Here is a 23,207-nt window from a genome sequence, read left to right as displayed (position 1 = left end):
GTAATAAATTACTGTGAACAACTTTATGAAAATGAAATAAAATTTAGGGAAAAATATTCTCAGGGCCAGAGAGACAGTACAGGGAGTAAGGCATTCCTTTTGTACACAGTTGACTTGGGTTCTATCCCTGACATTCCATCTGTTCCCCTAAGCCCTGCAAGGTGTGATCCCTGAGCATAAGCTCTGAGCACACCAAGTGTGGCCTAATAACAAACAAAAATAACAGGAAAAGTCTAAAATAAGATATAATGACTTTTTTCATTAACAGACAAATAAACTTAAGTGAGCAACAGGTTCTTTCAATAACCAACAGATATATTTGTAATAGACTTTGTTCCTGAAAAGCAGTTGGTCAATAAATGACAATTTAAAACAATTGTCACAGACAAAATGTACCATATGTTTAGCAGCAATAAAAATAATGTAAAGGGGCCAGAATGGTATAACAGATAGGGTGTTAGAACTGGATTCAGTCCCTAGCATTCCATATGGTCCCCCGAGCACTACCAGGAGTAATTCCTGAAAGAAAGGCAAGAGTAATCCCTGAGTACCCATAAGTGTGGCCCAAAATTCAAATAATTAAAAAAATTAAAAAGTGTATAAAGGGATCACTAAGTCAGTGATGGTTGGAGGGATCGCTTGGGATGGGAGATGTGTGCTAAAGTCATTTAGGACTAAAGTCACAAAGGACCAAACATGATAGTCTCTCAGTATCTGTATTGCAAATCATAATGCCCAAAAGGAGAGAGAGAGAGTAAGAGGGAAATTGTCTGCCATAGAGGCTGGGGGAGTGATGGGATATGGGGATGGATACTAGGGACATTGGTGATGGAAAATGTACACTAGTGGAGGGATGGGTGTTTGATCATTGTATGACTGAAACTCAAATGAAAGTTTTACAACTGTAGCTCATGGTGACTTAATTAAAAAAGGCAATCCCAAAACTTAACATGATAACAATATAAAAATCAGAGCCCTCCCTGATACGTTCAGATAATAACTTGAAATCCTGCATAGAACTAACAAAATGAATACAGTCATACCTAACCCTGAAAAAGAAGGCCTATCGTGAACCCAGAGATGAAATTGTTCATCTGATTCATGAAGTCATACATCCCCAAACCTCACAGTGAAACAGTTTCTGGAAGCTCCATAGTACCATGAGGGAATACTTTGGCCTAAGTGCTAAAAATGATTTTGTTAAAAAGTCTTCAGTGAAACCCCAGCCTTTCCAATCACTTTGCGGATAGCCATCTGCACATCCTTGTTCCTGAGGCTGTACACCATGGGGTTCAGAAGTGGGGTGACCACAGTGTAGGTCACTGTCACCAGCCTGTCTTTGCCTGAAGAGTGCTTGGCCGAGGGTCTCAGATAGACAGAAGAAGCACAGCCATAGTGGATAATGACCACAATGAGGTGGGAGGCACAGGTGGAGAAGGCTTTTCTCTTGCCTTCTGTTGATGGGATCCGCAGAATGGTGCGAACAATGAAACCATAAGAGATGCAGATGAAAGTCAGGGGCACCACTAACACAAAGACCCCACAGATGAAGATGACCAGCTCATTGATGTAGGTTTCTGCACAGGCAAGACGAATGACTGGGGAGATGTCACAGAAGTAGTGGTTTACCTTGTTGGGGCCACAGAAAGGGAGGGTGAAGACTAGTGTGGTTCCCATAAGAGAGATTAGGAAGCCACTGAGAATGCACGTTGCAGCCAGCTGCCCACAAATTCTCCAGCTCATGAGGATGGGGTATCGTAGTGGATGGCAGATGGCTGTGTAGCGGTCATAGCCCATCACTCCCAGCAGGAGACAGTTGGTGACAGCAAAGCCAAGGAAGAAGAACATCTGGATGGCGCAGCTGGCAAAGGAAAGTGTCCTGAGCACAGAGAGCAAATTGATGAGCATCTTGGGCAGGATGACAATGGTGTAGAAGATCTCAGAGGTAGAGAGGACACTTAGAAAGAAGTACATGGGTGTGTGAAGGCTTCGGTCCAAGTGGATGACAGAGATGATGGTGACATTTCCACTGAGGATGATCAGATAGAGGCAGAGAAAGATCACAAAGAGGACGAGCTGCACGTCCCCAAGGCTGGAGAAACCGAGAAGCAGGAATTCTGTCACCTCGGAGGAATTAGCCGTGGAGAGAGGATCCCATGGGACAAAGGAACGCGATCTTGGCAGGAGACCTGGGAACTGAGAAATCAGACACTGTTCCTCCACACAGTTACTTAGCACCAGTCTGAGGGAGCAATAAGGCCATCGGAGAGACAGAAATGTGTTGTAAATTGACTCCAAGTGAATCACTCTAAGCGAACATGTTCCCCAAGTGCTGTTTGTCTGCAATGATTTAGCAGTGAGCTTAGGGATGTGTGTCCACAAGATATGCAGGCCTTTGCTGGAGTAATGCCTGTCCTACCAGCCCCTTCTTTGCAGATTTATGCAGTGGGCCCTCATTTTTGACAATCTGTTACCCCAAAAAACGCTTTAACTGTGTTAATCATGACTTTAAGTGGTAATTGTTTTATTCTTATCACTGATATGTATCCTGCAAGCAAAGGCCCAATTTCTGGGGTTTCACTGTCTAGAACAAACTTCCCATCCAGCGTAGCATTCCCCAGTGACTTCTCTCTATCTTGCCTGCCCTTGAAGAACACAGTTCCCTTTCATCACTGTTCACACTCTGTTTCTACAAAGTCATTGGTCACACTAAGCTTGGGTTTTGTTCAGAACCAGGCTCCTTCTGCTTCAAATCGCCCACGTGGTTCCAAGTAAGTCTTAACCTGAACTTTTCCCTGGGGCATTGGACACAGGGAGCTCTACTGTTACTAGATTTTGGAGATCCCAAAGGATTCCTACCCACTCTTGTGCAGAACTATCACTTCACCAACAGTAAAGTATTTCAAAACAATTCTTAGTCATTTGGAGCTGTAATTTTAAGACATGTTTAAATATTTGAAATTTATTATTCTCCACATATGTTCTGCAACACTTCAAGGGACATGACTTACTTTCTACAAGAAACTGGCTGTCTGGACAATCCCAGGCCCTTTCCATCCTGCATTATCTGGGATCCTGTCTTTGTCCAGAAGAGTTGGTCTTGTTTAGGGGGAACCCCGCGCTATTAAAAGAGAACAGTCAACTTCAGTGTCAAAACAAGTTCAGTTTGAATTTTCTCTCCATCCCAGATGTGCTCTCCATCCAAGCCTGTCTCCATCTGTTCTGCCACAGGCACTTTTGAGAATCTTTGAAAAATCATGCCATTTTATAAAACCTACTAAACTTAAAAATAAGGCATAATTTCTTTCTTTCTTTTGTCTTTTAATTTTGACACCATTTTAAATTCTTAGGTGAAAAACTAAACTCTTTAACCCCATCCCACAACTTTCTGGTCCTGCCATTCTCCTCCTCCAGATCCCCTTCTCAATCACCAGAATTCTCATTTGTTTGCCCCACATGCTACAGATTTTCCCTTGACCCCATAAATGGTGACTTGCAGGGTCCAGGAACTGCATCTCCAAAAGGAGGTGACAAGTGCCCAGGTCCTCTGCTGAGTCATTTCTCAGTCTCTAGGGAGACCCTGTGAGTCAGGGGTTCCCGTGCACTGCCAATATCTAGTACAAGGTACAAGCTGTTACCCTCTGCTTTAAACGGACTGAAAACCAATCATGAAAGCTTTGTAACTATGTATCTCACAGTGATTCATTAAAATGTTTTTTGAAGTCTAACTGTATACTAGCAGTCATATCATCCAAGAGCTATCTTAAGAATTTGCTTAATAAGTACTAACTTTTACCCGCTGGAAGGGAGAAGAATAAGTAAAACATTGGGATTAAAATTTGTCACCATTATTTTCAGGGACCAAAAAGCCACTGAAAATTGCTGTGTTCGAGACTAGCCCATATCCTAAAAAACAAAGGCAACTGATGTTGGCGTGGATGTGGGGAGAAAGGGACTCTCCTTCACTGCTGGTGGGAATGCCGACTGGTTCAGCCCATTTGGAAAACAATAGGAACGATTCTCAAATAATTAGAAATTGAGTTCCCGTTTGACCCAGCAATACCACTCCTGGGAATATATCCTGGAGAGGCAAAAAGGTATAGTAGAAATGACATTTGCATTTCTATGTTCATTGCAGCACTGTTTACAATAGCCACAATATGGAAAAAACCAGAGTGCCCCAAAACAGATGACTGGTTAAAGAAACTTTGGTACATCTACACAATGGAATACTATGCAGCTGTCAGAAAAGATGAAGTCATGAAATTTGCATATAAGTGGATCAACATGGAAAGTATCATGTTGAGTGAAATGAGTCCGAAAGAGACAGACATAGAAATATTGCACTCATGTGTGGAATATAAAGTAACAGAGAAGTACAAGCTTGCAATGATGCAATTTCTGGCAGAAATTTCTCTGGATTTAGTTACTAAAATACTAAAATACAGAAATCCAAAACCGTGCGGCTGCAATTGCGGCCGCTCTACCTCATATCTCTTCATTCTCAGCAATGGAAAGCAAATTATCAAATGCTTCCTTTTCAGCAGGTCCGACTTTGGGGGGGAAACTCCAAACAATAATAGTGAGGTTTTTTTGAAATATTGAATGTAATCAAAGTAAAGTGAAAGTGAAGAGTAAAGTGAAATGTATCAGTTACACAGGTGGGGTGGGGAGCTGGGGGTGTGGGGGGTGGGGGGGAGGTATACTGTGATTCTTGGTGGTGGAATATGTGCACTGGTGAAGGGATGGGTGTTTGAGCATTGTATAACTGAGACTTAAACCTGAAAGCTTTGTAACTTTCCACATCATGATTAAAAAATAATTAAAAAATAAATAAAATGTTCTCTCAAATATAAAAAAGAAACTTGCTGTGTTCACATTTTCTTTTCATATAATCAAGGGCTTTCCTCCATTATATTACTAAGCTTTATTTAAAAAAATTTTCTTTCCAAAATTTTATTTTGATAACGCACTGTGAATTACAAAGTTATTCATAGCTGGGTTTGGATGAACAATATTCCATCAACAAAAATCAGTAGCTAGTTTTGCAGAAAAGCTGGCTTCCTGCAAAGCAAGAGTCCATATCATCCACAACTCTCCAGTACCATGTCCTCCTTTTCAAACACACCTCAGTTAGGTGATAAAACTAACTTTACACGTGGAAGCTGGCCTCACTTGCTGGGGGAAAGGGCAGCTGAGACAGAGAAAGGACCACCAAGTAAATGATGCTTGGAGGGCTTTTTCAGGATGGGAGATGAGTGCTGAAAGTAGACTATAGACCGAACATGATGGCCACCGAATACCTGTATTGTGAACCATAACACACAAAAGGAGAGATAAGGTAAAAGGGAATGTGCCTGCCACAGAGGAGGAGGAAACAGATGAGGTGGTTGGTAGGAGGGATACTGGGACCATTGGTGGTGGAGAATGGGCACTGGTGGAAGGATGGGTACTCAATCATTGTATGACTAAAATGTAATCACGAAAGTTTATAAGTCTGTAACTGTATCTCATGGTGATTAATTTAAAAAAATCTTAAAAAACTAACCTTACAAAACCTTGAAGCTATGCAACCCAGTCTCAGGTGATGTTTAAAGTATTTGGCAAATAACTGATAGTGTCCTGAGACTGGCAAGAGGTAATCACAGATTCTGAGTCTTAAAAACTGAAAAAAAATTAATAAAAAAGAAAAATCAGGCCATTAAATAGTTTTCTTCAGTGCAAAATAAACTGATTTTAAAAATTATTTTGCTCAGTATCTCTTTATCACTCATAGGGTAAAATCAATTTTATTAAGTTGGTTAAAAGACAGCTAATTCTTTTTCCTATCTACTTTTATATACTTTAAAATTTATTTTATCTTTTATTTGGTTGGGGAATCATATCTGGTGGTGCTCAGGGTTTACTCCTGGCTCTGTGCTTAGGAATTACTCCTGCTGGTCTTGGAGAACCATGTGGGATGCTGAGGATTGAACTGGTCAACCGTGTGCAAGGCAAGCACCCTATCCAGTGTTCTATCTTTCCGGCCTCACTGCTTTAATTTTATCTCACAGAAATCACACCTATATATAGCTACCCCACATGTTGTTGTGTTTATATACTGAAAGAGAAAGCTTCGGTTTCTCTTGTCAATTTCCCCTTGTCATCAATTCTCTTTTAGCTGTCCCTGTCATACATTTTAAGGATTTTTGCATGGAAGGAAATGATATGCATTGCACTGCATCTGCCTTGCATGTGGCCTACCTGGGTTCCATCCCCCGCATCTCATATGGTCCCTTAAGTTCTGAAAGGAATAATTCCTGTCTGCAGAGCCAGAAGTGACCCCTTAGCAAGTTGGATGTGGCCCCCAGGCCCCTCCAAACCAAACCAAACAACAAACAATTCCTGCAAATATCTGTATTCCTTAGAAAAGAAGTTTAAACAATAAGATATCATTTTACACTACAGAGACTGGCACACATCAAAAAGAGCTAGAACCACGTGGCAGTGCTGGCTTGGATATGGGGAGAAATGGACTCTCACTGTTGGTGGGAATGCTGACTAGTCCAACCTTTTTCGGAAAACAATATGGACATTCCTTCAAAAATTAGAAATTGAGCTTCCATATGACCCTGCAATACCCTTTTGGGAATATATCCAGAGGGTAAAAAAAAAAAGCACAGTAGAAATGACATCTTCACCTGTATGTTCATTGGAGCACTGTTCACAATAGCCAGATTCTGGAAACAATCCGAGTGCCCAAGAACAGATGACTAGTTAAAGAAACTTTGGCACATTTACACAATGAAATAGTATGTAACTAATAGGAAAGATGAAGTAATAAAATCTGCTTATGAATGGGTATTCATGGAGAGTATCATACTAAGTGAAATGAGTCAGAAAGAGAGGGACAGACATAGAATGACTGCATTCATTTGTGGAATAAAAAATGACATTATATGAGACTGACACCCAAGGACAGTAGACACAAGGGCCAGGAATATTGCTTCATAGTTGGAATCTTGCCTCATGAGCTGTGGGAAAAGGCAGCTGGAATAGAGAAGGGATCACTAAGTCAATGATGTTTGGAGGGATTGATTGGGATGGGCAATGTGTGATGAAAGTAGATAAAGGACCAAACACAATGGCCTCTCAGAATCTGTATTACAAACTATAATGCCCAAAAGAGGGAAATTGTCTGCAATAGAGGCAAGGGGAGGGCTGATATTAGGGTCATTTATGGGGTGAGGCAGATACTGGGGACATTGGTGGTGGAGAATGTGCACTGGTGGAGGGATGGATGTTCAATCATGGTATGACTGAAACTCAAACATGACAGCTTTGTAACTGTATCTCATGGTGATTCAATAAAAAAGGAAATTTATAATTTCCCTAAGACCATAAATTCCACCCCTAGACCTTGGGCTCACAGGAAACTAAGAGATAATGGGCAGTAGCTAGGATAATGGTCCTAGAACAATTGTCAGATATATAGCCTAAAGGGTCCTATAGTAATCAGGCCACTTAGTTATCTAAAAGGAATCCACCTATAATTTGAAACACAGAGAACCCAATTTTCAAGTCCTACACAAAGACCCCTTGCTTTTCACTTGGTCTTTTATTAAGTTCCTCCCCAGCTATTATTTATTATTTGTAATTATTATTATATTATTATACATTATTAATATTATATTATAATGTAATATATTATTCTGTTGATAAATATGACTTATTAAATTTTTAATTTTTGAATTTCCAAGTCTGAGTATGAGTACTCAGTGTACTCATTCTTGAAAATGTCAAAGATTGTTAGAACTGTAGATTAACTCAGAGATCCTGTGCAGAAGGGCTGTCACCTCTTCTGTATCAGCACTTTATGAAGAGAGGGGAGATGGGGTGGGGAGAGAGCTTGAGAGAGGACAGAGGAGAGAAAGAGAGAGAGAGAGAGAGATCATAGCATCAACATTCTCTTCTTTTCCTCCTGTGAAAACTCGTTCTTAACTTTTTTAAGTTACTACTTAGGGATTTTTAATACTTTATCTAAGGAGGGTTTAGTGCTGCTAATATAATTTAAAGTTTTTTTAGGTATCTTTTCCAAAATACTCAATGTGTTATATCTCAATATTTTTCCCATTGTTTCTCTAGTATACACAAGACCATCAGAATGAAGACCACACCTTCTCTCCTTATATCCTATATTTTTAATACTTGTCAAATAGTGAAGATATGAGATATAGTTAAAGGAGAGTAAATAAACAAAATTATCCACTAATGGATTCATTAATGATTCCAGCCCACTTCATGCCACCAGTCTTTTCTGAATCACCAGTGACCTTTTGTCTGAAACAGGTCAGTGCTTTCCATATATCTCATGAGTCCTTATTTCTTCTTTCCAAGTGCAAGGCATCCTCAATTGTCATGAATACTTCAATATCACCCTGGGTCCTTGGCCCCCTCCTTTGCCTTTTATTTTTCCACTACTGCTGCTCCTTTGTCACCTGGGCTAATCCCCTATTCTCCTCTGCTTAGAACAGGGACAGATGCCAAACTTGGAAAAGTAGAATGACTTCTCCTTCCACAGGAAAGCAAGTCGCCAAGCAAGCAGATACCTCCTTTCTTTCCACTGGAGCTCTGAGGCCCATGACTTCTTCATTCTCAGCACTTCCTGAAACAACTACAGAGGTTTCTAGGAGAAAAGTTCCCAGCTCACCTTCACTGTTGGATGCTCCAGTACCGTCTTCATTCCTGAGCAACGTGTCAGAGAAGGCAACTGTCAACATCACTTCCCTGTAGAAAGGCAAGGCTCTCTTTTTTCCAGGGCAGCCTTGCCTATTTCACACCAGCAACCTTGCCTGTTTCATACCAGCAACGATTGCATTGGTAATCAAAATCTGTATCTCCATGGGGAGCTAATTACCACACTCTGCCCAATCCTTGTCCATAAATGCATTCAATTATCAACAAACTATGGAAATACACCATGAGAACTCACTGGGCAAAGAGAAGGCCCTTTCTACTGTACCCTGAGAGTCAGTCTCCTCTGAGAAACTCTCTGGGGAGGATGTGTTTTGGCACCATTTGTAAAATAGACAATGACAGAGCTTGACTAATGACTAAATTTTCTTTCTCAAATTGGAGGGAAAGGTCACTTCACATTCTCATTTTGGAAGAAGAAAGTCATTGATCAGAGAGAAACATGATAAATGGCAGAGGCAGCCCAGATCTGCAGGTTCCCATGTAACAGAATGTAAGAGCAGGAATAGTTGTTCAGTCAGGACACAGAGAGTGTGGGCTGGACGTAGGTTGTGGGGAACTTCATCAGAACAGTGTATTCCTAATTTTATGTCTGTTTGTTGCTTGTTCTTTCTCAGGACCATCAGGGTGGGAACTGGCCAAATAATAGCAGTCTTGGTTGACTCTGAGGGGCCATGGGGGCTGACATCCATAAGTTATGTCAGTGACACTACAGGGATAATCCAAAGAAGAAAATACAAGTTCTGGGTGAGAAGTTTCTCATTCAGTTGGTGACTTCTGTCTCCTTATGCCATATGAGAAATTGGATGTGGTTGGATCTTTAGGAAATGCTTGGCTGAAGAGGTTTAGCACAGGCTCTTCCTCCTCTGGACAGGACACAACTTTAGCAGTTTTTGCCTGCGAGGTAGTTTTTGCCTCTTTGACCTGGGTCCATATGGACTGTTTTTATCATCCTGAAGAAGCTAGGTATATGGTGAGGTGGGTGGGATGGGTGGGGTAGGGTGGGGTTAGCATGAGTTTTTGAAATGTATTAAAACCAAGATTGGATTTGAAGAAGTTACTCTGCAATTAGCCACAAAACAAAGCATTTAGAAGCATTGTTCCTTGACCCAATGACTAAATTGTATTTCTTTATGGACACAAGAATTGAAATATGATAAGACTCCAACTGGCACCAGAGTTACTTAGGAGATACCTTGGCCCCCACAGAGAGGATAAACCTTAGTAAAGACTAAAAACTATGATAGAGACATAAAGAAGAACCATCAGAAGTTTTTTTGGTGAGGGGCACATGTGGGGATGCTCAGGAGTTACTCCTGGCTCTGCATTAAGGAATTACTCGTGGTGGTGCTCTGGAGAAGATATGGGATGTCAGGGAAAAAACCAGAGTTGGCCACATGCAAGGCAAATGCCCTACCTACTATACTATCTCTCTGGCCCAGGCCATTTCTATATACTGCATATCAGAGTATTTGTTTAATAAAATACTGTTATATTTTATTAATTAGTTTGTTTTATTTGTGGGGATGGGTAGAAATAGAATTAAATGATTCAGTGAGTCTGGCAGGAACAGAATCTTCATGACTTAGTTGAAATGAAGAAAGTCCTGGGCAGGCACTAAGACAACACAGAGGAGGTAGAGCCTAACACCAAGGGCATCTGTTGCTTTGAGAAAAGGGGCTTCAAAGGAGAGAGTAGCGAAGATTCTGATGAGCTATGAATTAATAGGCAGGCTCCACAAGGTAGCAGAAGTGTTTCACGTCACATGGCATTGATGCTAGTGGGGGTCCCAGGGTGACTTATGTAAAGTAAAGAGGAGAGAAACTCAAGGACATATAGCACTTTCTTGCTTTCTTTCACTCCACCTCTGTTACCTTGATAAGCAGCTGGGGAAATATAGTACTGATAAAAATCTACAATGAGCCCCTGCACGGGACACCATACCCACAAGGCTGTGTTTAGAGTCCACGTGTTCTGCATAGCATGAGAGATGATTCCTGCAACCCAATTTTTCAGTCCTAGATCTTACCCAGGCTTTTCGGGTACAATATCTTTTCCTTAAAGAAAAAAGAATTTCAGTAGGAGACAAGTATATTTTATTTATAGAAACCAAAGGAAACGGAGAGAAAGAGAGAGTGGGGAGAGAGAGGGAGAAGGGGAGAGAGAGAGAGGGAGAGATAAGAAATTGTTGGCTCATCTACCAGCCCTTCTCTACTCTATCGATTCATGACTCCAAGGAGATGCAAGCCAAGCAGCTAAAATATGTGGATATACCTGTCCTGACTAAGAACTTTGGGGAGATATTGGGAGGGGGTTGGGCTGAGTTCCCACCTTGCTGAAACTCCAACAGTCACACCCACACCCAGCCACTGCAGCCTCAAGGGATCCACTCCACTGCTTCTCCACTGCTTGCAGAGACACTAAACTGGGAAAAGCTTTAGGAACCTTGGGGTCCAGACTGAGAATTTTTTGGTCTTCTCAGAGTAGGGGCAGATAGCCTCTTCCCATCCCCCCGTACTTGTGGGAGCCCCAGAAGTCATGCCCACATCCCACAGCTGCTTCCATGTCATCTCATTCGACCAGATTATGTATTCTGAAGTCCCTGGATATTTCCAAATTCATCAATACTAAAATTCCAGTAGGAGTATACCAAGTTAGATGGAAAAGTAATGTAGAAGCCAACTAAACTCAATAAACAAAAACAATGATATAGAAAGCTCAACCAGCTATAGCTTAATAGAATCTTAGATAGGGACTTAACCCCATGATGAGATATAGCAACTTTCACATAAAATTGATTTTTATACTTATAAATGTTAATATTGGAACTTTGATATCTAATCAATTTTAACTCTAGAATTTTGTCAATATTTGTGACTTTTGTCTACATTAATATTAAATAAATGTTTTAAAAAGAAAAAGCACTGAGTGAACATTTCAAGAGGAGAGATGCAGGTGGCATGTGTATGTAAGCACCTGTGTATAGGCAGCATGGGCTGATAGCATGTTTGTGCCCTTCCATTGTCTAAGTTGACTTTTATAGGGTTTCTTCCAAGCTGCCCCTGAGTGAGGCTTTCTACCTAGGTAAAAATTTGTTGCTTGGGTAGTTGCCAAGGGGGAGAGCTGGGAATAGGTGATATTCATCACCTGGTTTTTTGTCTCTACTAGATTGTCCTCTGTAAGGTTCCAGCCTTCTCTAGATCTGTGGAAGTGCCAACTACAATCTTATCAGCAGCTTCTGTGTACAAAAAGTGGGTCTGGCAATACTGCTCTTAACAGTCGAGGGCTAATAGCAGAGTAACTTCTTCAAATCACATTTCTTGGTGATTTATTAGGTACCAAGATCTCCTTGCTATGGGGGTTGAGAGGGCTTCCATATCTGCCTGCCTACCTGCTTCAGCAGGACAAACACCCATGTCACAAGGCAGGACATGGGCCTATGTCACATGTAGTACAAAGCCTCATGTCACATTGAGACCCACAGTGATTCATCTTCTGTGCACCTATGAAAGTTGCCAATAACACTGCTGGGATAGCAATGGGGAGGCAGGCACTTCTTGATGAGATATCTTTTCTAGGGAGGATTCACTTTACTCTGTGTGTCCAGGAGTCATAGAAAGGTTCCACAACTCTCCAAAGATGTGCTGGTAACATTTTGCTGGGATTACTTGAGACGCTTTGGTGGTTTTGCATTGTTAACAGTTATCCCCACTGACGAACATGAACAGGCATGGTGCTTGGGGAATGATTGAGGTGTAGGATAGGGCAGTCTTGGAAAAACAGCAAATATGGGTAAAAAGGAGATGATCTAAAGATAAGATCTTAAGATATACCGAGGACACTGTCAGGAGGTGTCACTCTCCAGCAGAGGGAGGTCAGAGGACAGTGAAGGGGAAGAAATTTCTTTCGGTGGAAGAGGAGGGAGAACCAGGGGTCACCGAGTCACTGAGAGCTGCTGTGGCTCCACCTGCCATATTCAGAGAGGAGAATGGGCATCAGGCCTCACCTGTTCCTCTCTGTTCCTTAGAGCCTGGCAGTGTAGGTGTGTCTTCATTCCAAACAGCAGATTTGCTTTTCAATAATCTTTCTTTAGGACAGTGAATTACAGCGACATTTGTTCTAGAAATTAGCAATTACTTTCCACATTTCTAACCTTCTCTGGACTATCTTTACTGTGACCATCATTCCTTCATGTAACCTGATGTCAAAGCATGGCAGTTAGACAAATTTGACCAGATACACAGAGGCGCACACTTAACAGAATGGTCATCTCTTTATTGAAGGCAATGGAATCTGGCCCATTGTTCTTCGCAGGGCTGCTTTAAACTCCTTATTTCTCAGACTGTAAATCATTGGATTGAACAACGGAGTGAGGATGGTGTAAGACACAGATATCAGGCTGTCCTGACCTGAGGAGTAGCTGGACTTGGGTCGTAAGTAGATAAAAGAAGCACAGCCGTAATGAACTGTGACCACAATGAGGTGGGAGGCACAGGTCGAGAAGGCCTTGTGCCTCCCCACAGAAGACGGGATTTTCAGAATGGCAGAGATGATGTGGATGTAGGAGACCAGAATCAGCAGCAATGGAATGACCAGGACAAACACACCAAGCAGAAATATGACCATTTGATTAAAGTTGGTATGGTGAGAGGCTAGTTTGAGCACAGGAGAGATGTCACAGAAGAAGTGATGGAGCTTGTTAGAGGAGTGGAAGGGGAGGTGAAACACCAGGGAGGTAGTTACCAGTGCAACTGTGAAGCCACAAACACAGGCAGAGGCCACCAGCCCCCTACAAACCCCAGGCCCCATGATCACAGTGTAGCGCAGAGGGTTGCAGATGGCCACATAGCGGTCATAGCCCATGACTGCAAGTAGGAATGAGTGGGAGCAGCCGAGGAAGAGGAAGATGGACATCTGGACAGCACAGCCCAGGAAGGAGATGGTCTTCTTCTGGGCCATCAGATCAACCAGCATCTTGGGCACAATGACAAAGGTGTAGCAAGTCTCAGAGCAGGAGAGAATGGCTAGGAAGAAGTACATGGGAGTGTGGAGGGCTCTGTCCAGCACGATGGTGGAAATGATGATGGCATTGGTGCTCAGTGTGAACAGGTAGAGGAGCAGGAAGACCAAGAAGAGCAGCCGCTGCAGCCCAGCCAGAGAGGAGAAGCCAAGGAAAATAAACTCCGTCACTGCTGTCTCGTTGATCTGCTCCATAGGTTGTAGTCTGGGCAAACCAGGACTAAGGTGGAGGCTAGTTAGTGGCCAGGAAGGAGGTACACTGTCTTGAAAGCTCACCAGGAGCCCAGTGATGACTTCTCTTTCCTGATGCTCTGAGGAGCATTTCATTCCTCCTCAGATACCTGATAAAATTTAGAACAGGGAAATGGGCAACAAGATACCTAACAACCAATATTTTTTTTCAGGATTAAAAGAATTCATTTTCTTCTTTTTTTTTAAAAAAAAATTTTAAATCCAAGGACAGTGATCACTAACATTCTCCCCACCCCACCCCACCCCCGCCCATCTTTTTAAAATATTATTTTGTCTCCTGCTCGCTCTAAACCCAATGACAAAGTGACCCTTCTCAAACTGAGTACTTGGTTTATTTCTGCCAGCTGAGTGTGATGATAACATGGGAAGAAAGAACGAGGAATACTTAGCATGACATGTGAACCTTGGTGTACCCAAATATACAACGGGAAGAGAAGGAAGAGCTGGTGGATCTCTGGGACAAAATATGGGGGACCTTTGTCTCTTGATTCTTGTTAAATGCTCAGATAGGTGTAAGAACATCACATACTTCTGTCCATTCTACTCCAACAGTCTTCTATCTGGATCCAACACAATAAGAAAGCCAAACTTCTCATGTAATTTGTGATGGAATAACAAGACCAACGAGAGAGAAAGTCCCTCTAGAGAGCCTGTGCCCAGTGGCGGCTCATAGGGGAGCTCTGATTTCAAGAAAAAGAGGCCAGAGAGATTAACAGTACAGTGTGTAGTATGGCATGTGCCTTGCATGTGATCAACCCGGGTTTGATCCTGTATGTTCCCCCTGAACCCTTCCAGGAGTGATCCCAGACCACTAAGCTAGTAGGAAGCCCTGAGAACTACCAGGTGTGTCCTCCAAACCAGAAATAAAATTAAAAAGAACTTCCGGGGCTGGAGCACAGCGGGTAGGGCATTTGCCTTGCACGCGGCCGACCCAGGTTCGAATCCCAGCATCCCATATGGTCCCCTGAGCACCGCCAGGAGTAATTCCTGAGTGTAGAACCAGGAGTAACCCCTGTGCATCGCCGGGTGTGACCCAAAAAGCAAAAAAAAAAAAAAAAAAAAAAAAAGAACTTCCTATGTGGCTGGGGTTGAGGAGTGTGTAGTTTTGCTGGTGAGAAGAGCTGCCAGGGTTGTGGGAAGAGATCATCACTGTGTGATGTTTGGAAATATGATTTTGATTTTCTCATTCTGTTGCATCTCAGAAAAATCTAGAAAAGTTAGGCATAGCATGTCAAATAGGATGATAGAGAATGCGTCAATCTGTCGGTTTATCAGCACCCCTCCCATAAATCACAGGCTGGACATTTTGGAGATTATGCCAGCAGATTCTGTTTTAGGAGTCTGCTTCCATACAGTTTGCAAAACTACTAGGGAGGTTTCTTTACAAAAAATGTTTAGAATTTATATCACAATCTTTTCTTCTGTAAATTTCCCCAATTTTCCAGGTACTTCCTTTCTCCCTCTCTTATTCCCTTTCCTCCTTCTTCCTCCTTCTCTCTTCTTCCCTGTAATCCTGCTCCCCAATTTCTTATGAAAAGGAAAGAAAATGCTTCCCAGATGCAACATTGTATAACATGCTGACTGCTTCCAGCATTTGCTTACATGTTTTTATATACTTATTTAAGTAAAAGATATTTATTAATTTTACATTTTGTTAAAAATATCAACAAAAGGATGAGAGAAATAGCTCAATGGACTGAGCACATTTTGTATACAGGAGACTTGGTCTAAGGCCTATATCTTATGTTTCTGAAGTTCTCCCAAGAATTACCTCTGAGCACTGAGAGGGGAGTAATCCCTGAGTACTACCAGGTATGGCTCCCAAACAAAAAACAGTAAATTAAAAAAATTTTATGTGCTACCAGAAAATTTTGGTTTTGTATTTTATTAGATGATAGAAAACTTTAGCTGTCTTAGGTTCTAAGATAAATAATCGAAAATTTAGTACTATTATCATTTTAAAAATATTGACTCACCAAGTTATTCATGATTGAGTTTCAGGCATACAATATTGCAATTCAAATCTCTTTACCAGTGTTCCCTTCCCTCCACTAATGTTTCAAATTTCCCTCTGACCCCCAGCCAACCTCTATGGCAGGCACTGTTTTTCATTTTTGGCACTGTGATTTACAATACTGTTACAAAAAATGTGTCATGCATACAATTTTACCTTCTTTCAGCACCCAGTTCTTATCCAGAGTGACTACTTCCCTGCATCATTATTTTCATATACTTTCCCTGCCTATTGCCCTTACTTCTAGTGGCAAGCTTTTTTCACATGAAAAAACTTTTCACTTCAGGGAGTCCACCATCCTCAGTCAGTCAATAAAATCACCACATAGCATTCTAGAAACTTCAGTGAAATAATCTGTATTTTATTTTCTTAAATTTTATCTATTCCCATTTAAAAAATTATCTAGAATTAGTGATTAATGATCCGGGGACCTCTAGATGTAGAAACTTTACAGATATTTTTCAGATGCAAAATAAAATATTTGAATACTTACCCTAATGAGACAATCCATCAATTAGCTAAGAAAAATTATGCTAACAGCCTCAAAGAGAAAAGAAGTACAGTTTCTGTCTTATATATACTTGAAACTTCTAAATTCACCTTATTAAAATGAAACTTTAGAATCCAGTTTCAATACATGAATGCATCTACACAGTAAAAAAGTGGAGATTTGGACAGAATGTCGTTTAAACAGTGAGTCAAACCCAAAAATAGAAGCTAAAAAGTTTAGCTGGGATGATTATGAAGAAAATTTCAGAGAAGTCTTTTGCCTTCAGAAACCTCTGCTTGACTCTACCGGCCACTTACCAGAAGGTTCAGCACTCCTCCTGAACCAGAAGGTTCAGGTGCAGGTGTTTGCAATTTCCACCCTCACTTGGGTTTAGGCTCACTCTCCCCATTGATCAGCACTGCACTGCTCAGCTATCTGTTTGCCTTTCACATCGGTGAGAAGCAGCTATTTTGACACTAGGATTCTTTGGGATGTAGATTCTAAGTCAAGGATTAGTATACAAGGCCTTAACAGCAGAACAGAGGGGACCTACCACCAGGAGGGGCTTTCCATGTCCTTATCTGAGGTCTTTCCCTTATCCATTAGGGTTCCATGTCACCAGCCACTCACTGACTAGAAATTCCAGTGGCCAGCATGGGGCATGATTATAAGAAGCAAAGAGTGTGATATAAGACTTCTGAGGCTAGTTCTACTTCCCTGGAGACATTGTCTTGGGGCTTGTTAGGAGGCACCTAATTGAAACATAACATCTCCAGTTTCTAAAATGTAGTGTGGGTTGCAAAAGCCAGGACTTAAGAACCAGGGGGGTAGTTCTTCCAGACCTGCACTGGAAGTTGAATCCAACTGTAAGGAGTTGGGAACACTACCATATTTAAAGACAAAACGAGTGGAATGCTTTCATGTACTTTTAAGTCAGGACCTAAGTGTATTTGTCCAGTGTTGTTTCTTATTTCTTATGAGTCAAAGAAGGCTTGATTATGAATTCAACTTCCTAGGGGCTGAAGAGATATTACATTGGGTAGTGTTGCTTGCTTCACATACAGTCATCTCAGGTTCAATCCTTCCTATCACATGTGGTAAGAAATGATCCCTGAACATAGAGCCAGGATTAAACCTTGAGCACCACCACATGTGGCCCCAACAAACAAAAAAAACCACCTTCCTACAATTATTCCATAGAAATTATAATTAGAAAAAAGTTCAATGTAATTCCCAATGAAAATAGCCCTGAGATGGTCAACAGAACACTGATCTGAGGGTAGTGATGAGGGGTGGACCTTGAGATAATTATGAAGGGTGAATTCTCATAGGAAAAGCTCACTTGGAATGGAAAAAGTCTGTGATCACAGACTCAAAGGTTATTTCTGGGCTGTCTTGTGTTTCATTAGTCTATGCACTTGATTCCCTAGCACCTTTTCTTATCAGATGGTGGTTGTGGACCTTTGCTCTTAACATTCAGATTTTTGAATGTTTTTGAAAGTTTTTGAACAATTAATCAATGCTGAAAAGTCAATACCATTGGTATATTTTCCTGAAATCTTTTGAGTTCTGAAAGTCAATAATACTTTCTTAACTTTCATTCCTATAGCTTTCTAACAGGTATATGCATCGAATTCTTTGATCGAGCCTACCATTACTGACTGGAGAAATAGTTTAATGGATTGTGTGCATGGTTGCATGAGGATTTCCTGGGCTTGATTTATGGCAGAATCACATGGTTCTCCCAAGAGCCATAAGGAGCACCTTCTAAACACAGAGCTAGGAGTAACCCCTGAGCACTCCTGGGTGTGGCCTTAAAATAAAAGAGGAAACAAAAGAAACCTCTTTAGATACTTTAGATATTAAAGTAGGAGCTCTAACTTCTGTTCGCTATATGTGCAATAGCTTTATAAATATATAGTATTTGATATTAGAGTTAGTGATTTGAAGCTATGAATAAAAAATAAAAAAATTTCAAAGCAATTAGTAATCATTTCCTTAACATTACACACAGAATGAAATGTGTTAAAATAAAAATCTATTTAGTGAAAAACCTATCCACACTTCAAACTTTAATATGCATTGGTTTGGCAAATAAGCACTACATAGATTAGATAAATGCATAATTTCACTAATTATGAGATTATATCAAATTATCTAGGATGTATAACAGTATTTAGCTTTTAACTTGCCTTCTTTTGCACTCATTTAATTATTAATAAAAACAATGTTTTACACAAAGTTGCCAGATACTTTTATTTTTCTTATTTATTATACTTATGTATTTTTCCTATTTTTTATATTGTAGATTTGTTCTATTTAATATTTGTTAGACTAAATATTTAGACATTGAACAGAAAATAATTATGCCTTATCTTTTGTTTTTATTAGAATAAATTTTTATAGGGCTGGAGCAATAGCACAGAAGTAGGGCCTTTGTCTTTCACGCAGCCGACCCATGTTCCATTCTTCTGCCCCACTTGGAGAGCCCAGCAAGCTACCAAGAGTATCGAGCCCGCATGGCAGAACCTGGCAAGCTACCCATGGGTATTGGATAAGCCAAAAGCAGTAACAATATCTCACAATGAGAGACGTTACTGGTGCCCACTCAAACAAATCGATGAGCAACGGGATGACAGTGACAGTGAAATTTTTATATTTCAAATTAATCTCATGGAGTAAAGTAAAAAAATATGAAAACTTTAGATATGTGTCCCTTAGAATGCATGCGTGTATATCTATGATGTATAAATCAGGATACACACAAAACATTCCCAAATTGATTCAATACTATCAAATTCCTGGCTAGAATAATCTCCTGCCTAGATTAAAAGAGAAGGGGTTGCTTATAAAATTTGCTAAGAATACCATTCACTTCTCAGAGCAAATCAACCCTATAGAGAATCCATAGGATAATTCATAAATAATTTATTTAAATAATTCATTGCTTTATTGATGAAATTTTAACAGATAGAATTTTGAACCAAAAAAAAAATCAATGGCCCATGAGATAAATCATAATATTCAAATCCATTTGTCTCCCACATTCCTAAAGTCAAATAGGTAATTCGACATTATTTATTTATATTTATATCAGATTTATTTATTTATGTTTTTTAAATGTTAGAATCCAAAGAAGGGCCTCCCACAGGTTTCAATCCCCAGGAGCTCTTCCAGCTCCATAAGACCCAGGACCAGCTGGAGTGTCTGCACAGAGATTGCAAACAAGAGACGCCGTCTTTGTGATCTGCAATTCGGCTGGCAAGCAAAGCTTTCTCCCATCTTTAAAGGCTCTTGACTTTTCCTAGATCAGTCTGGAAACAGTACTATCTTATGTTCTCCCAAAGTTTGTTCATTTCTCTGTCCTTCCACTTTTTGATGGGATATAAGGAAATGAAAGCTGTACTTGTGCTGGAAATCTGCCTTTAAGGTGAGTGTTTTCTATGAACCACAGTTGTAGGACCAATCTGATCTCTTAGAAGTGCCATTGATAATTCATTCCATAAGGCTCTAAGTACCAAGAAGAGTTTCAGAACAGTGAAACAGTGAAGTGGGTCATTGCATCTAGGGTCACAAAAAGAAACAAGGAGAATGAAACCCTCCCAGGAGGCCGGCATGAGCCTGCCAAGTCCTGCTCTCAGAGAAGGACAGATCAGAGCAGGGTTGGATCCAGAGAGAAAAGCATCAAAACATTTGTACGTGGTAAATGTAGAAATGAGGAGGAAACCGCTGAATAGCAGGCTCCCATCTCTGTTGCAGATGGACACTGTCTAAACTGGATAAAGAAGGAGGAGTGCGACAGAATGGCAGCAGTGTGCTCATGGGAGGGACACAGTGTGAAGAGTAAATAAAAATAAAACATCCCAGTCAATCAAAAATAGCCTTGGATGGGGAATGAAGCATATTAGAAGTTGGGCTCACCTATGCTATAAAATGGGAAGCAGCTCAGGACTTCACATTTCACTTCTCTGGATCTCCAATTTATTTGTAACATTAGGAGCTAGACCAGTTGCTTGTCTAACACTCCTAGAATACTTTCTGTGAGTTAGAAAAATTCTGCTAATATAATTGTTGTTGTATATGTAAACCCAAGGCGAAAGAAGTGATTTTCACAGCTGTAAGCTGGCCAGCTAACTTGAGGACCTGTTGCCACCTGTCTTATACTTATGTGTCTCCATTCTGAGAAATGTCCCATAAAATACTGGCTACATACAGTAATCATAGTCTCAGAACTACCAAGGAAAGCCATTCAGAAGATACATGTTAAACTAAAGTATTGTCAGGACTAAATGTTAGTTTTGAGAGATAAAATAGCAGGAAACAAAATTTGAGGTGTACGAATAAAAAGACACCTATTTTATTACTCAAGAGAGGAAGCTTACTTGATATTCAAAACTGAAACAGTAGAGTTGCCAATTAGGATAGAGAGTTCTACAACCATGCTATGAGAACACCAGAGAGAGCTAAAAATTTTAGGGGGAAAATAAAAACCCCCAAATGATGCTAGTTTTATTCCAATTTGCAGAGGGCTAATTTCATAAGAATGAAATTCTTAATGAGTAGTTGAAGAGGATATGTCAGAAAAAACAGGTGAAGTTCAAGGGACAGAGTTTATGTCAGACCAAGAATGTTCTAGCCACTAATATATCTAGTGGGAGAACAACTTGCACTGAATAATCTACTAAAGAGGGTTAAAAGAGACTCTTTAAATCTGTGGATTTACATAGTGGATTGACACCTTTAGGACTGGGGCATTCCTGAGCTTTTCTCATAATGCAAAGATAGCTCTAGGCTTGACAAATATTTCAGAATCTTGTGGTTTCTGAATAATCCTCAGATTCCTCTATGATAATGTTCCAGTTGTGAAGATATTGCAGAAGCAATCAGTGGAAGTCTGAGCCCATACCATATAGTGGTGGAAGTACAACCTAAGTTTCCACTATTTCTTAGCCCCCAAATTTCATGTACCCATGACAAGGGAAACTGATATGTAGAATCCTTCAAATCACTCTCCATTGTAGCTCATGTTGGCTTAACCAGACTCAGTACTTCCAAATAGGCAAGAACATGATGTTAGTCAATACATGCATAATTTGAGTAAAATAACACAGTTCTGAACAGATAACTCTTCACTTATTTCATTTTTCTACAGTATGTTTTCACAAGATAACTTTGAACATAAGTTATTTCTGAGGACTAAGACTAAGTGACAGGATTAGATGAGGAGGGGCTGTCAAGTCTTGATTTAGTGCTTGACATACAAGTATTCTTGATGTCCAAACTATTTAAGAATACAACGAATAGAAGCAGCTTACACAAAAAAAAATTTCCTCAGATATCTTTGGATTGGGGAATTTCTTCTGCACCTTCTCCTCATGTATCTGCCTCTCTCACTCTCTGAACAGTGCCATTCATTGTTACCCATTTTCTCTTACCACTAATAACAATCTTGTGCAGAAACACATTCCAGTATTGTCAAATTATTTTTGTTCTTTGTTCCAGAAAGTCTAGCTCTATTTCCCTCTGACCAATGAAGAGGCAGAACCAGAGCATGATCACCGAGTTCATCCTCGTTGGCTTCTCAAACCTGGGGGAAATGCAGATCCTCCTGTTCTTTATTTTCCTTCTGGTATACTTGACCACGCTAACTGCCAATGCCACAATCATGACTGTAATCCGCCTAGACCGGGCATTACACACCCCTATGTACTTCTTTCTCTTTGTCCTCTCCTGCTCTGAAACATGCTACACCTTAGTCATCATACCAAATATGCTGGCTAACTTGCTTTCTACAAGCCCAACTATATCTTTCTCTGGCTGTGCCGCCCAGCTCTATTTCTTTGTGGGCTTGGCCTGTACCAACTGCTTCCTTATTGCTGTGATGGGCTATGATCGCTATGTGGCTATCTGCAACCCCCTCAACTACATGCTCATTGTCAGCAGGACAACCTGCATGCTGCTGGTCTTGGCTTCCAGTCTTTGTGGTTTCTTGATCTCCGTGGTTGTCAACGTGCTGGTGTTCAGTGTCCCCTTCTGTTCTTCCAATCGTATCAACCACTTCTTCTGTGACATTTCCCCTGTCCTCAAACTGGGCTGCACAGATACACACCTGAAGGAGATGGTTATATTTTTCCTCAGCATCCTGGTTCTGCTGGTCCCCTTTGTGCTCATCTTCATCTCCTATGTCTTCATTGTGTCTACCATCCTCAAGATCTCCTCTGCAGAGGGACAACGGAAGGCCTTCGCTACCTGTGCCTCCCACCTAACTGTGGTCATCGTCCACTATGGCTGTGCCTCTTTCATCTACTTGCGGCCCACATCACTGTACTCCTCAGACAAGGACTTGCTGGTGGCAGTGACCTATACAGTTATTACCCCCCTCCTAAACCCCCTGGTCTACACGCTAAGAAACAAGGAAGTGAAGGTGGCACTAAGAAAGGTACTCAGCAGGTACTCACTTCCCAAGACTGTGTGATGCCCTGTGGAAAGTTTTCTTTCTAAAGGATGTATCCTGGATAGAATTTCAATTCAATTGACATAACTCTCCCCAGTTCCTGGTCTCCTTGCCAAATACAGATGTTATAACTTCAAGTAACTGTCATCTTCTTATGTTAAAGTCTTTGTGTTCAGCCTATACGTACTCTATTCCCATTCTATTGTATGGTTACCAGAATTTTCTGTGAATGTGGAGACTTTAGG

At 40.8% G+C, this 23,207-nt stretch overlaps 3 protein-coding genes across 3 annotated transcripts; 1 reads left to right on the top strand and 2 right to left on the bottom strand.

Annotated features, from left to right (window-relative positions):
* Positions 1-1,200: 1,200 nt before the first annotated feature.
* On the bottom strand, positions 1,201-8,759 carry LOC101540307 (olfactory receptor 10R2-like). Its single transcript, XM_012933461.2, has 3 exons — positions 8,589-8,759; positions 3,012-3,121; positions 1,201-2,242 (listed from the first exon to the last, which is right to left on the bottom strand). Exons 1-3 carry the CDS (start codon positions 8,757-8,759, stop codon positions 1,201-1,203), a joined length of 1,323 nt encoding a protein of 440 aa, XP_012788915.2.
* Positions 8,760-11,961: 3,202 nt separating this feature from the next.
* On the bottom strand, positions 11,962-13,947 carry LOC101540566 (olfactory receptor 10K1). The gene is made up of 2 exons (XM_004611813.3): positions 13,027-13,947; positions 11,962-12,030 (listed from the first exon to the last, which is right to left on the bottom strand). The coding sequence occupies exons 1-2, from the start codon at positions 13,945-13,947 to the stop codon at positions 11,962-11,964; spliced, it is 990 nt and encodes a 329-aa protein (XP_004611870.3).
* Positions 13,948-22,038: 8,091 nt separating this feature from the next.
* Positions 22,039-22,983, top strand: LOC101557804 (olfactory receptor 10T2-like). The gene has a single exon (XM_004611707.2). The coding sequence runs from the start codon at positions 22,039-22,041 to the stop codon at positions 22,981-22,983; it is 945 nt and encodes a 314-aa protein (XP_004611764.1).
* The last annotated feature ends 224 nt before the right edge of the window (positions 22,984-23,207 follow it).

Source organism: Sorex araneus, chromosome 3 (assembly GCF_027595985.1).
Source record: "Sorex araneus isolate mSorAra2 chromosome 3, mSorAra2.pri, whole genome shotgun sequence".
Classification (NCBI taxonomy): Eukaryota; Metazoa; Chordata; class Mammalia; order Eulipotyphla; family Soricidae; genus Sorex; species Sorex araneus.
This window is presented reverse-complemented; position numbering and strand designations above follow the sequence as displayed.